The 15,899-nt window shown below is 39.1% G+C and overlaps 2 protein-coding genes across 3 annotated transcripts in view; one reads left to right on the forward strand and one right to left on the reverse strand.

Annotated features, from left to right (window-relative positions):
* Positions 1 to 10,924, reverse strand: part of LOC149817883 (thaumatin-like protein 1) — a 29,879-nt gene extending 18,955 nt beyond the window's left edge. The window contains exons 1-3 of one of the 2 annotated variants that reach the window (XM_089984226.1): positions 10,537 to 10,924; positions 9,760 to 10,441; positions 8,785 to 8,917 (exon numbers count right to left, since the gene is read on the reverse strand). In XM_089984226.1, coding sequence (XP_089840352.1) covers positions 8,815 to 8,917; positions 9,760 to 10,441; positions 10,537 to 10,588 — 837 coding nt within the window. In that variant the 5' untranslated portion in view covers positions 10,589 to 10,924 and the 3' untranslated portion in view covers positions 8,785 to 8,814. Of the gene's footprint in view, positions 1 to 8,784; positions 8,918 to 9,759; positions 10,442 to 10,536 lie in introns of those variants that run through there. The other variant, XM_089984227.1, reaches the window with a different exon arrangement.
* Positions 10,925 to 12,653: 1,729 nt separating this feature from the next.
* LOC149817884 (small ribosomal subunit protein uS17y-like) lies at positions 12,654 to 15,613 on the forward strand. Its single transcript, XM_089984228.1, has 4 exons — positions 12,654 to 14,320; positions 14,405 to 14,494; positions 14,591 to 14,677; positions 14,892 to 15,613. The coding sequence occupies exons 1-4, from the start codon at positions 14,262 to 14,264 to the stop codon at positions 15,010 to 15,012; spliced, it is 357 nt and encodes a 118-aa protein (XP_089840354.1). The 5' UTR covers positions 12,654 to 14,261; the 3' UTR covers positions 15,013 to 15,613.
* The last annotated feature ends 286 nt before the right edge of the window (positions 15,614 to 15,899 follow it).

Consider the following 15,899-nt stretch of genomic DNA (forward strand, 5'->3'; position numbering starts at 1 on the left):
AAGATTATACACTAACAAAATAAAATCTAAATAATTATTCTAAATAATGTCAAAATCTGAATATAAAAATTTTGTATCCATTGCAACCAAGCACTTTAAGTTTAAATAAAAAAAACCAATGATAGATCATATTCAAAATGTATCTACGACCAAAGAGCAATAGCAAGTATATGAAAAAATAAATTAAAGTTTAGATTACTAAAATGCAATGCATATTAGTTCTAAGTTTATCACAAATTTTAAATGTTTAATTGAATATATAATATTTACCAATTAAAAACTTTGAAGCAGGTTTGGCAATGAGTCGGTTATGGTATATAGTTGGGTCTAGTATGAGACAGTTCAGGTTTAGGTGTATAATCGGTTTGGGCACATAATCCGGTCAGTGCGGTTTCAAAATATGAAGAACCATTTGGGTCCATGTATATAATCAGGTCAGATCCATTTGGGTTCAGATCTTCATTTACAATACCAAGACCCTACTCATTTTCCTATGGGTCTATATTTTAGACCCAACCCAAATCCACGGATCCATCGATAACGCTTTGGGTGACCCAGTTACACCCGTACTCTTATCTGGCTAGGTTGGTCAATTTAAGACTTTAAAGTTGAAGAAAGTTAAAGACTTCGATAACCAGGTTATGCATCTTTTGCCTCAAGGCCAAAGCCAAATGAGAAACTATTTCTGGTGGGCAAAGGAAAACTACTCGAGTTTACACACGGACGCGGCGACTCAGGTCCATGGTCAACAAGGCACCTCTTGAAGTGTAATGGGATGGCCAAACTATAGCAGTGATTTCTCTACATTAATTTAAAAAAAACTGGCTGCCTGACAGGGTTTGTCTTGGATACCAGTTTACCACAATCCTTCTATCTCACTTTTAGAGTCAAAAGGGCTCTAGATGCAACTGTCATGGATCTCACTAAACTGACTTGATGAAACCAGGGAAAGCAGTTTTCAAACAGTGAGCACCTAGAGATTATGTAGAGAGCAAGGATACCATCAACCATGTTGGTACCACGAGGATCATGACCCTAAGCCCTTTACATCCATCTATTCCTAATGAAAAAGTAGATGCCGACAAGGAACTTTGAGGGAAACATCTACCCTAGACCTACTGCTTATTGGAATAGATTCATTACTGTACACCAAAAGCAGGCCTCTGAAAAAGAATGACTGAATGAGAGAGATGGTACCACAAATGTTGCCATCAAAACGATAGGCAAAATATCCCTAGCAATACCTGCACATGCATGTAATATCTCTCTCTCTCTCTCTCATACAAAATCATACAATAATTGAAATGCCAATCACCAATATACAATCAACATATAGCAAGTTCAGCACATTTCAACTTGACACCACATAAACAAAAATCATGAAGTCAGATGTCAAGCCAAACCAAATTTCTGTGTTTTTGTGTCTGCTGTGGTACCGAACTACCATAATTTATTGTGGTGTTCTCTTCCTTTACATATGTCTGATCTCCAAAAGTAAGATCTCACCTTTGAATCTGGTTTAGGACTTCTGTTTACCATTTTCAAGAGTATTGAATCCGATATGATTTGTTTTATTTGAAAAAAAAATCACCCTTTTCTTCAAAGATCATGTTGATTTTTGACTACTATGAAAATTGAATCTTATCACTTCAGAGATGATTAAACACCAATATGATAAATAAACTATGTTATGCATTCCCAAGGACTGCACACACCTGGCTAAGTGGGTAAGCTTAGGACAATCCACTTTGAAGGATGTCATGATTTTAATACCCGGGCGTTCATCCCTCATTGTAAGGCCAAGTAGAGGAGAGACATTCTTGCTGGGGGCATGGACATAATACTTGAAGGTTTTACATCTATGAGAGAGTTCTTAAGGGAGTATGCTTGTGAATCCATCCTCAACTGCCCTGCATGGGTGGTTTTCTTTGTAAAATAGAGAAAAAAGGGCTAAATACTTATATGTTTGGATAAATCCATGCAAACATGAGTCTGTACCGCATGTTATCATACTATAGAGAACACACACACACACACACACACACACACACACACACACACACATATATATATATATATAACAAATATTTGCTACAGTCGTTTATAAATACAATCTAGTAGAAACAACATTTTCCTAAACTTCTTTGCAAAATTTTGTGTGAATCTAGGCTTATAGATGTGATTTATATAAGTTTGTTTAGTAGAAAATAGGTTTTGAATAATGTATTTGCTATATGTAAGCAGTTTTTTCAAGGGCTGCAAAAAGCAACGGCCCACAATGTGCAAAATTTTCAAGTGTCAAAAATCATATTTTTGCGCTGAAAAAATATGATCCAAGGAGCGGTCAGATTGAGAGGATGCATCCGTCAGGTCAGTTTCGCAAACAGAACATACTAAACACATCTGTGAGGTCAGATTGAGTGAATTGTATGTACTGTATCTCTCTCTCTCTCTCTCTCTCATATATATATATATATATATATATATATATATATGAGAGAGAGAGAGAGAGAGAGAGAGGCGCCCTTTACCAAGCAAGTCATGAATCTTACAGAAGCAGAAAGTGGACATTATACCATTACATAATTTACATTTCCCCTACTTTTCCCTTATATGGTTTCATGAGTGTACAAGGTTCTTGTGGACCACACCTGGCCAGCCTTTGCCAGCTGCGGAAGTTTTATCATGCGCTGCCGAGTCATTTCACACTTCACCAGAAGGAAAAAGGGCCTCTGTGAACCATAGATTAACAATCCTCATCATCAACAACTCCATCCTTTTCTTGATTTGGAAAAAGAATAATATGCGATACCCCTCTACCATAGCATGTTGGCCACCATACTAATAATTGCAGCAGTGGCAGTATAGACAAAGCCGCTCAATGATACGACTCGGCTTGATGATGCGTCGGCAGTAGCCAGGCTTGCTAACCAACCCTCATCACTTAGAATTACCCCTGTTGTTGTTGATCTTGGAGATGATGATGTTAAAATATGATGTATATTTATATATATATATATCTATATATATCGATTACGACACATATACATATATATGATATATATATATGTCTACGTGTCTATCTATATATATAAATATATATATATATATATATTGTAAAACCCCACAGGGGTATTTCTGTCATTTCACCTGTACACGCATATCCTTGATATGCTTTTTCCTTTCTTTCTTTTTCCTTTTTTCTTTTTCCTTTTTGTATTTTTTACTTTTTCCTTTTTTACATTAGAGAGGGGTCCACATAGAGTCGTTGGACCCCTCCAACGGTCATAAATATGACCGTTGGAGGGGCTCCAACGACTCTATGGGAGCCCCTCCTTGGGTCCCTTGCTGTGTATAAATAAGGGGCTCAGCCCCATGTATTCCTTAAGCTTCTTTTGAAGCATTCTATGAAGTGAGATATATTTTTTTATCTTCTTTTTGTGCTTGACCACTTTTGTGGTTTATTTTGCCCTTTAGTGGCATCTTGTGTATGTGCGTGCTTCCGTGCTTTCACTTGGAGACGTTGCTCTTTTCATTTGGCACTTCATTACATGGTATCAAAGCCAGGTTAAGAAGGCTTCATTGGATCCTCCATTGACAAGTAATACCTCTCCTCTCTCTTGTCTTATAAATTTTTCTTCTAATGGCCAACAAAGATGCAAAAATCGATCTCTCATTCAAATTGGATGGGACCTATGTCACATGGGTGCGGGTGCGGGTGCGGGTGCGGGTGCGACACGGGTGCGGCACAATTTTAAAATTTTTGGACACGGGGACTCGGCAAAAAATATATATATATATATATATAATTTTATTTTATTTTATTTTTAAAATGCCACAGGTGTCTGTGCACAGTCACAGACTGTGACTGTGACTGTGCACAGGCACAACACAGTGCACACTGCAAAGACTGTGCACACTGCAAAGACTGCACAGTCACAGTGCCTTTTTTATATATATATTTTTTTAAATAAAAAATATAAAAAATTAGTTTTTTAGGGACATTTTTGGACTCGGTCAAAGTTGACCGAGTCCAAAATGTGGACGGACTCGGCCTGGACTCGTTGACCGAGTCCGACTCGGCGTTGACCGAGTCCGGGCCGAGTCCGAAGCCGCACCCGAGTCCGCACCCGTGTCGGGGCGTGTCGACTCGGGTGCGGCACCTCCTTAGCCGAGTCCGTGTGACATAGGATGGGACCAATTATCGTATGTGGGCGGCCGCTATGGAGAATAATCTCAAAGGTAAAAGGCTTTGGGGTTATGTATGTGGAACCATTCCGGAACCACAACTTAAGTTAACTAAATTTGAAGGAGGTGAAGAAAAGGCCTTAAATGAAGAAGAAAAAGAAAAGGCTATTCTTGATTACTCTTCTAAAATGGAAGATTGGGAAAGTGAACATGCTAAAATCTTAGCGTGGTTCATGAATAACGTCGAATTGAAGATTTGTGCAAATCTTGCTAAATTCAAGAAGGCTAATGAAGCATGGTTTTTCATGAAAGGTATGTACACTCAAAGAGACCTTGCTAGGCATTTTTTTCTTCAAGAAAAGGTAAGAGCTACCAAGCAAGGTGATATGAGCATTAGAGACTACTATAGTGCTCTATCCTCTTTATGGGATGAACTTGTCCTTCTCGAACCTCAATGGGAAGGAAGTGCTATTGCTATGAGACAAGAGCAAATGGAAAAAGAGAGATTCTTTCAATTTATTCATGGGCTTCGTCCCGAATTTGAACAACTTAGAGGATCTCTACTTCATAGAGCCTCTACTCCTCTAAGTGATATTTTGGCCGATTTATGTCAAGAAGAAACCCGTTTGGCCTTAAAAAGGGATGTTGATGAAGTACATGCCGTGTCTAGACCCGGCAACAATGTAAGATCATATAAACCACCACATTTTTGGAAGAACAATGGTGGAGGAAGGAAAATCATTTGTCATAATTGTAATGAACCGGGCCACATTCGTCCCGATTGCCCTAAATTCAAGAAGAAGGTAGCTTCTGTGGGAGAAACTCCTTCAAACATCAATGAAGATTCAAAGAAGGATGGTGACATAAAGGATTCCATCGCTCATCTAACCGAAACTCTCCAACAATTTATGAAGATGAACGCCTCTACATCATCATCCTCACCTTCCACTTCCGGTGCCGCCATCTCTTCATTCCCAGGTATGTCTTCTTGGATTCTTGATTCGGGTGCCTCTTTCCATATGACTCCAAATGCATCACTTTTGTCAAAACCAAGTCTCAATAAGTTTAAATCATATGTATCCACCGCCGATGGAACTTCTTTAAATGTTGAGGGTATTGGAAACCTTGAGAAAATTTATGACCAAAACAAAGAATTTTTTGTTCCCAAAATCCGAATCATCCCAAAACTTAATCTAAATCTTTTCTCCGTCTCTCAAATCACCGATTTTGAGTGTAATGTCTCTTTTTCACCAACCCATTGCTATGTGCAGGATCTCCGGTCCGGGAAGCGGATTGGGCAAGGCCATAGAAGAGGGGACCTTTACTATATGGATTTTTTGTCTTTGCCATCCAAATCATTTTGTAATCATGTTCAATCCAAAGATATTGAGACTTGGCATAAGAGACTTGGGCACCCTAGTATTTCCAAATTGTACCTTTTTCCATTTTTGGAAAAATTTTGTAATACAAATACATTTACATGCAATGATTGTATTCTTGGGAAAATTCACTCTCTTCCATATTCTCATAGCAATTTTGTGTCAAAAAGGCCTTTTGAACTTGTGCATTCTGATGTATGGGGACCGGCACCCATTATGTCCAAAGGAGGCTTCTCTTATTATGTTTCTTTTATTGATGATTTTACTAGATACACATGGGTTTATATTATCAAGAATAAATCTGATGTCTTCACTAATTTTAAAGAGTTTCACGCTCTTGTTCAAAATCAATTCCAACACAATATAGCCATTTTTAGATCCGACTCAGGAGGAGAATACATGTCTAAAGACTTCCAAAATTATTTTAAAACAAATGGAATTTTGCACCAAAGATCTTGTCCTAAAACTCCGCAACAAAATGGTCTTGCGGAAAGGAAACATAGGCATTTAATTGAAACCACAAGAACTCTTCTTGTGTCTAAATGTGTTCCTAAAAACTTTTGGGCCGAAGCTCTTCTTACCGCAACATATCTTGTGAATCGTATGCCCTCTTCCTCTTTGAAAAATGTTTCGCCCTTTGAAAAATTATTTAAAATTACTCCCGATTTTAATAGATTAAGAATCTTTGGATGCAAATGTTTTGTACTTAGTTTAGGACAAGATAAGTTGTCACCTAAAGCTATTGAATGTGTATTCATTGGCTATGGTGAGAATCAAAAAGGCTATAGATGTTTTGATATTCGAAACAATAAATTATATGTGTCGAGAAATGTAAACTTTATTGAAGAACAAAATGGTTTCGATATCCACACATCTAAGGAAGACATCGATTATTCTTTTCTATTTGACTTAGCTCCTAGATTTGAGTCTCCTGAGGCTATTTCTTGTGATACTAGTTGTGATGGAATTTCACATTATAATATACAACAACATGACAATACCTCCCAAAATGAAAACCTTAATGATATAAATGTTTATACCCGACGGATAGGAAATGAACATCAACCTGCTATTGACAGATACTCTCAAGACTTCTCTTTAGAAGAATCTACTAACAACAATCTACCTAGGAGATCTTCTCGTACCAGTAGGCCACCACAAAAGTTTGTGTCCTATGAATCTTTTTCTCCAAATTATAGGGCCTGTCTTATGTTAATACATTCGTATCACGAACCTACATCTTTCAAGGAAGCTAAAGATCACCCACATTGGATTGAAGCCATGAAAATCGAATTAGAGGCTCTTAACAAGGCCCAAACCTGGAGCATTATTCCTCAACCTTTAGGGAAGAAGGCAATTGGGTGTAGATGGGTATATAAAGTCAAAACTAAAAGTGATGGGTCTCTTGAAAGATACAAAGCTCGTTTGGTAGCAAAAGGCTATGCCCAAGAATATGGGATTGATTATGAAGAAACTTTTGCTCCCGTGGCCAGAATGACTAGTGTACGAACCTTAATTGCTTTAGCATCCATCAAACAATGGCCTATATACCAACTTGATGTTAAAAATGCTTTCTTAAATGGAACTTTATGTGAAGAAGTTCTTATGGATCCTCCGCCGGGTCTTGAAATTGGGAAAGGCAATATTCTAAAATTAAACAAAGCTCTTTATGGGTTAAAACAAGCGCCAAAAGCGTGGTATGATCTCTTTAGCAAAGTAGTTCTTGATAATGGTTTTTCCTCATGTTACACTGATACTGCTTTGTTTGTTAAATCCTCTAATGAATACATAACCATTTTGTTATTATATGTTGATGATATGATTATCACAGGTAATGATAAGAAAGGTATTGATCTTATTAAAAATATTCTTAAGAAAAATTTTGATATGTCTGATCTGGGTTTTTTGAGGTATTTCTTAGGAATTGAAGTTGCATACTCACCCAAGGGGTATGTCCTATCTCAGATGAAGCTTGCCTCTGATATTATTGCTAGGTCTGGGCTAACAGATGACAAAAGGGTGGAGACTCCAGAAGTGATCAATGCCAAGATGAGAGCCAATGATGGCACTCCTTTAGCAGATCCCACGCCTTATCGTCAATTGATTGGATCATTAACATATTTATCTATTACCAGGCCTGACATTTCCCATGCAGTTCATAGTGCAAGCCAATTTCAGACTGCTCCTACCACCACTCACATGGCAGCAGTGATGAGGATTATCAGATATCTAAAAGATTCCATAACTAAGGGAGTATTCTTATCCTCTTCTTCACCTCTTACTTTACTTGCGTATACTGACTCTGATTGGGGGGGTAACCCCGATGATCGTATTTCTACCACAGGTTATTGTGTGTTTCTTGGGGAGTCACTTATCTCCTGGAGGTGTAAAAAGCAGCGTAAAGTTTCTCTCTCATCTACTGAAGCTGAATATCGTGCGATGGCCACCACCACAACTGAGATTATATGGTTAAGAAGCTTACTTAAAGATATGGGTGTCTCATTCTCAACTCCCTCAAAGCTATGCTGTGACAACAAGAGCTCCATTTATATCGCTAGCAATCACACTTTTCACGAACGAACGAAGCATATTGAGATGGACTGTCATTATGTTCGAGATGAGTTCCTACGTGGCACCATTCAACTCCCATATGTTCCTACCGAATATCAGTTGGCGGACTTCTTCACCAAAGCCTTGCCTTCGCCTCGCTTCTATTTCCTCCTTAGCAAACTCTCGGTGATTTCACCGTGTGTTTGAGGGGGGGTGTTAAAATATGATGTATATTTATATATATATCTATATATATCGATTACGACACATATACATATATATGATATATATATATATGTCTACGTGTCTATCTATATATATAAATATATATATATATATTGTAAAACCCCACAGGGGTATTTCTGTCATTTCACCTGTACACGCATATCCTTGATATGCTTTTTCCTTTCTTTCTTTTTCCTTTTTTCTTTTTCCTTTTTGTATTTTTTACTTTTTCCTTTTTTACATTAGAGAGGGGTCCACATAGAGTCGTTGGACCCCTCCAACGGTCATAAATATGACCGTTGGAGGGGCTCCAACGACTCTATGGGAGCCCCTCCTTGGGTCCCTTGCTGTGTATAAATAAGGGGCTCAGCCCCATGTATTCCTTAAGCTTCTTTTGAAGCATTCTATGAAGTGAGATATATTTTTTTATCTTCTTTTTGTGCTTGACCACTTTTGTGGTTTATTTTGCCCTTTAGTGGCATCTTGTGTATGTGCGTGCTTCCGTGCTTTCACTTGGAGACGTTGCTCTTTTCATTTGGCACTTCATTACAGATGAATCCCTTGATGATTTCTGACTGCAAAATAGTTTTGTTCAGATGATTTAGTGTTTGATTAAACCAAAGTAAACCAACTGCAGAATCATTTAACTAAGGAGTCACTTTACCCCAAGCACGAGTTTTTATATTGCTGCATTTGATTTAACCGAAGTAAACCTACTGCAGAATGAATTAACTGGTAGTTTCTTTACAATAAGCACGGTCTTTTAACACTGAAAATTGACTTGGTAATGCCCCTAAGCAGTCCAAACTATCATTCCCCATAAACTTACTCATGGTGACCCCGACCGTGAGTCCTAAGATTTTGACATGACTGTCGCAATAAGAAAAACTCAACTTGCAGATTAACTAAAGAAATAAACATAACCTAAACCGAATCAGAAGCACAGATCTAAGATGACATTTTTTTTAATGATACCACACCAAATTTATGTCCCCATTAATAATTAGGCCACAAAGTTAGGTGCGTAAGTTTGGTGTTGGAAAACATGTTTTTTCCCCGCAGAAGTTTTTACTGTTCTTGGGAAAGAAGGGAAGATGGGAATTCAGAAGCCAAACTCCTTGAATTGACCAATAATTGAAGCCCACCCCACCCCACTTACTCAACACCATCACCCACTGCTCACACACAAAAAATTCTTGCCTAACCCACAGAACAGAAACATCAGTAAATGCTCTAAAAAGACCCGAAAAGTCAAACCCCATCTCACAAAATTTAGTTTGATTCAACCATATTGATTCAGACATCTCACCAACAATCCAAGAAATCTACCAATACCCTAAGTTCCCAACTACAGAAAAAAAAGTAGCAGCAAATGTAATGATGGTGGTGATTGTGATTGGAACCTCTGAATATTTACCTTGAAAAGTTGTTGGGGCAGAAAGTAATGGTGTAGTCAGCGTTGGCGCAGGTGAAGGTGCTGGTGGCATCATCAAAGGCGAAGCTGTAAGCCCTGGGGCACGCCGACTTGAAGATGGAGGCGTAGTAGGAGGGCGTGCAGGTGTTGGGGTTGGCGTAGGCGCCTTTGCAGCAGAACTCCGGCCGCCCGAAGGCCTCGCAGGCGCTCCTGCACGCCCCACCGGAGCCGTCGCCGACCTTCAGCTCCGCCGGGCATCGCTGGTTGAGGTCCGCCGCGCACCCGGTCGTCGTGCAGGACCCTGACCCGCCGGCGCTGGCGACCACCATGGGGAGGTTGTATCCGTCCACCAGGCTCACGTCGTAGAAGTCCTGGCCGCCAGCGCCACCGAGGGTGAACTCCGCCAGCGTTGCCGGCGGAGCGGCGCCCGAGCCGTCACACTCGACCCGGTTCGAACCGCAGTCGCCGGTCCGGCAGCTCCCCCTGCCCGACCCGTCGAACTCGCAGCCGGTTCTCCCCCATAACCGGCCGGACCAGCCCGTCGGCGCCTGGATCGAGCGCGACCCGCCGCTCGCGAGCTCGAAACCGGTCGTCGCCAGCATCGGGCTGCCCGCGCCCGACAGGATCCCGGGCCATACCGTGTAGTCGCAGCTGTTCACCAGCGTGAACGTTGCTCCCTGTGCCCCTGCAAACCAAAATGCCCAGACGGGGAGGGAGCATTAGAGTTGGATCTACGAAAACCTGTTAAAAAAAAAGACGACTACCCATCAAATTGTTTACCTCTAGAGATGCCCAGTATAAGGAGGAACGATAGAAGGAAATGGGACTCCATTGGTGCTTACAGAGAGATGAGTGGTAGTTCTTTCTAGTGATTCCTTTGGGTGCGACGAAATGGGGTATGAGGGATTTGTCTTAGATTAGGGGATTTACATTGGGGTATGCAATGTGGGTAGAAGGGTAAGGAAGAAAGAAAGATGGAAGGAGGGGTAGCCCTTGGATATGACCGGAGAGTGTGAGGAGCAAGAGCCTTAACAATTACACCCATAAATTGTCTTGGACTGAGGGGAGGCACTACACTGCCACTGCTCTTCGTTTTATACGCATTAGATCTATGTAGTTTATGGACGAAACCAACCAAAAGAGAGAGAGAGAGACACCTTTAATGCATTCTTTGGACCGTTTTCTTAGGCAAAAAGTAACTTGGTAACAAAAATGATTATTTTTCTACTCAATAGTATTTGCTTGAATCCGGGATTTTTTCAACCTATATACTTTATCTTCTTTGTTTTTTATTATATAGCCTTCAGGTTGATCCATGAGAATAATTTTCTTAAGCTCATTATTAAGAAACATGGTTTTAACATCCATTTAATGCAAATCTAGGTCATAGTGAGCTACAATAGTGAGAATTATCCTTATCAAGATGAATTTTGCAACAGGTGAATATGTGTCAACATAATCTAATCATTCTTTATGAGAAAAACCTTTAGTAACTAACCTTGCTTTAAATTTATCAATGCTACCATCGGACTTGAATTTCTTTTTTTAAAATTCATTTACATCCAATGACTTTCCTTTTCTTAAGTAAATCAGTCGATTTTCAGACCTGATTTTTTTTTCAATAGACTCAATTTTCTCGTCCATGACTTTTACCCAGTTGATTCACATGAGTTTATTGCCTCACCATATGATAAGTTATCTTTCATGTCATCTATGTCTAAAGCATAACACAGTTGTCCCGACAAGTAGACATAATAGTTATCTAAGTAGACATAACAGTCTTTGATGTCAGACATTTACATTCACATTAAAGACAATGCCAATATAAGCATAAATCAAAGAATTTTTATTCGTACGAGAATCATCAATTTTAAACAATCCATGATGTTTATAAAAAACCCATCAAACAAGACTCAACCATATTTTCTCATAGTAACCTTCCCTAGTAAAAATTTGACTTCAAAACCCTTGGCAATCAAGGACGAAAAAATACTAAATTATGTCTTATGGACTGTACAAATAGAACATTTGACAACAAAACATTATTTTTAGAGGTTTCAATGCGATAAATCCCGACACCATAACATCAGAGTAGGTGTTGTTGCCCATGTACACTCGATGTTCACCAGACTTATACTCGATCATGTCCACCATTCCATCCTTGTTTATTGCTATATGATGTGTCACCCCAGAGTCCACCTACCATCTATAAAGAGTTTGGTACACATAAGAGCATTATGATATCACACACATTATATCTTGCCTCTCCTTTTGCTGGACATTTTTGTTGTTTCTGTCATTGTTGTTGTTTGTCCAGCTTCAACAATCTTTCTTGAAGTGTTCAGGTTTTTCACACTTAAAACACTTGACCAGGGAGGCACTCCTTGTGGCTTGTGGAATGTTGGACCTTTCCTCTTATTAACTTTGTTATTACTTTTAAATTTTTTTTCTTAAAATGTAGACGTCTAGAAGGGCTATAACTGTAATTGGGGGCATCCTTCGCGAAGTGTAATGTGCTTTTTCTATCTTATTGCATATGTTGCTGCTCAATTTTCAGTTGAGCATAAAGCTCTTCCAAGGTTAGATTTTTTGAGTTCAGTCTACGAGCAGTTTGCACCATCTTCCATGAAGATAGGAGATTATTCATAATAGTGGATATCTGCATATGGTTAGGGATTACATTCTCAACTATCGTTGGGTCCTTTGCCATAACAATCATTTTGTTCACTTGATAACTGACATTATCATTTTCTTTCTTTTAACACGAATTATATTGCTCTAGGAGCAATTGAACGTGTGTTTCAGAAGTAGTATCATACTTCTTTGAAATGACATCAAACATAGACTTAGTTGTAGGGTAATCTCCAAACACCCTAATAAGATAATCATCCATATAGGTGAGCATGATGGTTCTAGCACAAATTCTGGCAAAATATCTATAACCAATTTAATTCCGTGGTAATGTTGGTTGAGAAAAGAAACTATTTTGTAATTCTTTGGGAACTTGCATTTGTGCCTTAATCCTTTTGAAACATAATTGCATTTACTTAATTCATGGCTCCTACTCTGAGTCAACAGCAGGTACTCTGTCCTAGCATCCTGTCTGCCGCATGGAGCCAACAAAAAACTTGCCAGATTGAAGATGGCTTGAATCCTTTTAGTGCTTCATGCCACAAATTCTGGCAAAATGTCTATAACCAATTTAATTCCATGGTAATGTTGGTTGATAAAAGAAACTATTTTGTAATTCTTTGGGAACTTGCATTTGTGCCTTAATCCTCTTGAATCTTAATTGCATTTACTTAATTCATGGCTCCTACTCTGAGTCAACAGCAGGTACTCTGTCCTAGCATCCTGTCTGCCGCATGGAACCAACAAAAAACTTGCCAGATTGAAGATGGCTTGAATCCTTTTAGTGCTTCATGCCACAAATTCTGGCAAAATGTCTATAACCAATTTAATTCCATGGTAATGTTGGTTGAGAAAAAAAAAACTATTATGTAATTCTTTGGGAACTTGCATTTGTGCCTGAATCCTTTTGAATCATAATTGCATTTATTTAATTCATGGCTCCTACTCTGAGTCAACAGCAGGTACTCTGTCCTAGCATTCTGTCTGCCGCATGGAGCCAACAAAAAACTTGCCAGATTGAAGATGGCCTGAATCCTTTTAGTGCTTCATAACACAAATTCTGGCAAAATGTCTATGACTCTATAACCAATTTAATTCCATGGTAATGATGGTTGAGAAAAGAAACTATTTTGTAATTCTTTGGGAACCTGCATTTGTGCTAGGTATCTTCTAGGAACCTGTATACTTGGTTGTGACTTCTGTCATGGAGGGTCAGCAATATAATAAGTGTGATTCTTGCTTCCATTGAACCTGAATTGGATTGGTTTGAGTGATACTGATATATAAACAATCAGTGTTTGTTCTAACCTGTTCAATTACCTTCAACACTGTCAATGTATGCCAATTCCTTTATAGGTATGTTTGATGCTAGGCTACTACCATATTATTTTAACCCCATTAATTTTCTAACGTTTCATTGCCTATTTGCCTGTTTTGCAGTTCAAAGGCCCTACCTATGTGATTTTCTTTTGACCCCATTAATTTTCTTTTTCTTTTTGTAAAGTTTGGTTCTATATGGAAGAACGACCTGTGTGTTTGAAATGGGTCAGCTGTTTCCCTGTCGTTCAAGATAGTGTACAGATAGTGTACCAAGTTGCATGTAAGGGACCGATGCCTTCTGGCATTGCGATTGACTAGTGCTACTAAGAACTCCTGCCTTGACTTTTTGGCATTCTTTTTTATGATGTTTCAAATTGCTAATTTCCATCTGCCGCTTCTAATGTCCCCACAACTTGGAGTTTCATCTTGTTGCTTGTGTTCTGAACTGTTGGACTATTTATTTTGCAGGAACATATATTGATAAGAAATGCCCCTTCACTGGTAGCATTTCCATCAGGGGTAGAATATTGCAGGGAACTGTCTACAAAGCCAAGATGATTAGAACCATCATTGTTCGCAGAGATTCTCTTCATTATGTTAAGAAATATCAAAGGTGCGAAGAAAATTAGTAATGGTCAATCATAACTTGTTTCATATGAATTTGATGCAAACCATTTACTTTGGTTTTACATCGCAGGTTTGAGAAACGACACTCAAACACTCCTGCTCACGTGTCACCATGTTTCCGTGTGAGGGAGGGAGATCATGTCACCATCGGTCAGTGCAGGTGAGTTTTGATCAAATAGATCACCTTACTATTAGTTAAATCTAACCGTGGATTTCCCTTTGTTAAATAAGCAGTTGTTTTACTTTCTGCAAATAGGCCCTTGTCTAAGACCGTCAGATTCAATGTGCTGAAAGTCACTCCGGCTGGTTCAACTGGTGGAGGCAAGAAAGCATTCACAGGGATGTGAAGTTTTGAGATCAGTTTTGGTTGCTAGGCCAATAGAGTTCCTGTAGTGCGTTGGAAGCTTGAGAAAGTTCACATTTCTTGGTTTTTGTTTTATCTGTTATGGTGTCTTGTTAGTTGAACAAGGAAATATTGATTTTGAGGTTCTATTGAATAGTTGCCTCCGTTTCGGTTCTTCATCAACTCTCTCCCTTTTGGTTTTTTGTTTAAACAGGTGTAGCCATTGTGATCAAATGCCACGTTTCCTTGTGAGTGAACTGTGGTGCATCACTTCTTCGATGATGCTAGAGTCTCCGGTATGCCACGGTTGGTGGTGGGTAAAAATAGGTAGGTAAAAAATCTATTCCAAAGGCGTTAAAAACTTGTTGTACAAAGCTTCTTCTCAAGAGAAGAAACTGGTATGGTTCAATTTTTATACTTGTATTATAAAACGTGTCATGCCTACGATGAATCATTCTGGGTCAGGTTGGTTCGAGTCTATCATTTGCAATTGCATGAATCTGATGAATTACTGACCAAGAAAAGGTCTGGATGAGAGTATGGTACTCCAAATGTATCTGTATTGAAATGGTCCTGATGTGTGGTTCCAGTGAGTTGTCTTTCGTTCTCTCGACGCCTTGGACAAGAGTAAGATTTGCCCGACGCACCTTCAAGCAGCTTGTCATGATGGTTGCGTTCCAGCGACATGTGAGGGAAACCACCCCCATTATCGACTAGCAGCAGGCTTATGGTAGGTTTAGATTAAGGCCTTAAAACTGGAAAAATCGACGCAGCCTGTAGTCGTCCCCATGTTAGGTGACAAACGGACGGTCACCCCCAAGTCCCTAAGCAGGAAGGCTGAGCCATCGTGGGCACTAAAATGATGGGAAAGTTCCCTTTACATTAAAAGGAGAAATTTCTCAATTCCGTCTTTCAAACAAACCTCACAAAAATAAAGGAAAATCATTATTTAAAAACAAAAAAATCATTATTGATATGAAGTTCGAACTTTGGCCTCAGTAAAAAAATGTTTACTTTTGCAAAATCCAAAGCAATCGCATGGATCAAAGTGATGGATGAAAAGCGAGTTCCACAAACTCACAAAGGGCGTTTAAGCCCAAATTCCATGTAACGAAATCACAGGCACTGGTATTGTAGAAAACTGTTAAGACTAACCGACTATATGCCATGAACACGAACTAACCAAAACAATCTCCCCCTTTTTTTTTTTCAAAGGGAAAGA

The sequence above is a fragment of the Nuphar pumila genome, chromosome 13 (assembly GCF_984573655.1).
Source record: "Nuphar pumila chromosome 13, dmNupPumi1.hap1.1, whole genome shotgun sequence".
Lineage (NCBI taxonomy): Eukaryota > Viridiplantae > Streptophyta > Magnoliopsida > Nymphaeales > Nymphaeaceae > Nuphar > Nuphar pumila.

Bases quoted from the DNA above. Each gene is read 5' to 3' on its own strand.
- LOC149817884 (XM_089984228.1), top strand. From the start codon at position 14,262: ATGATTAGAACCATCATTGTTCGCAGAGATTCTCTTCATTATGTTAAG. The intron at 14,321-14,404 runs GTGCGAAGAAAA...TTTACATCGCAG, and splicing joins TATGTTAAGAAATATCAAAG to GTTTGAGAAACGACACTCAA. The intron at 14,678-14,891 runs GTGAAGTTTTGA...TTGTTTAAACAG, and splicing joins AAGAAAGCATTCACAGGGAT to GTGTAGCCATTGTGATCAAA.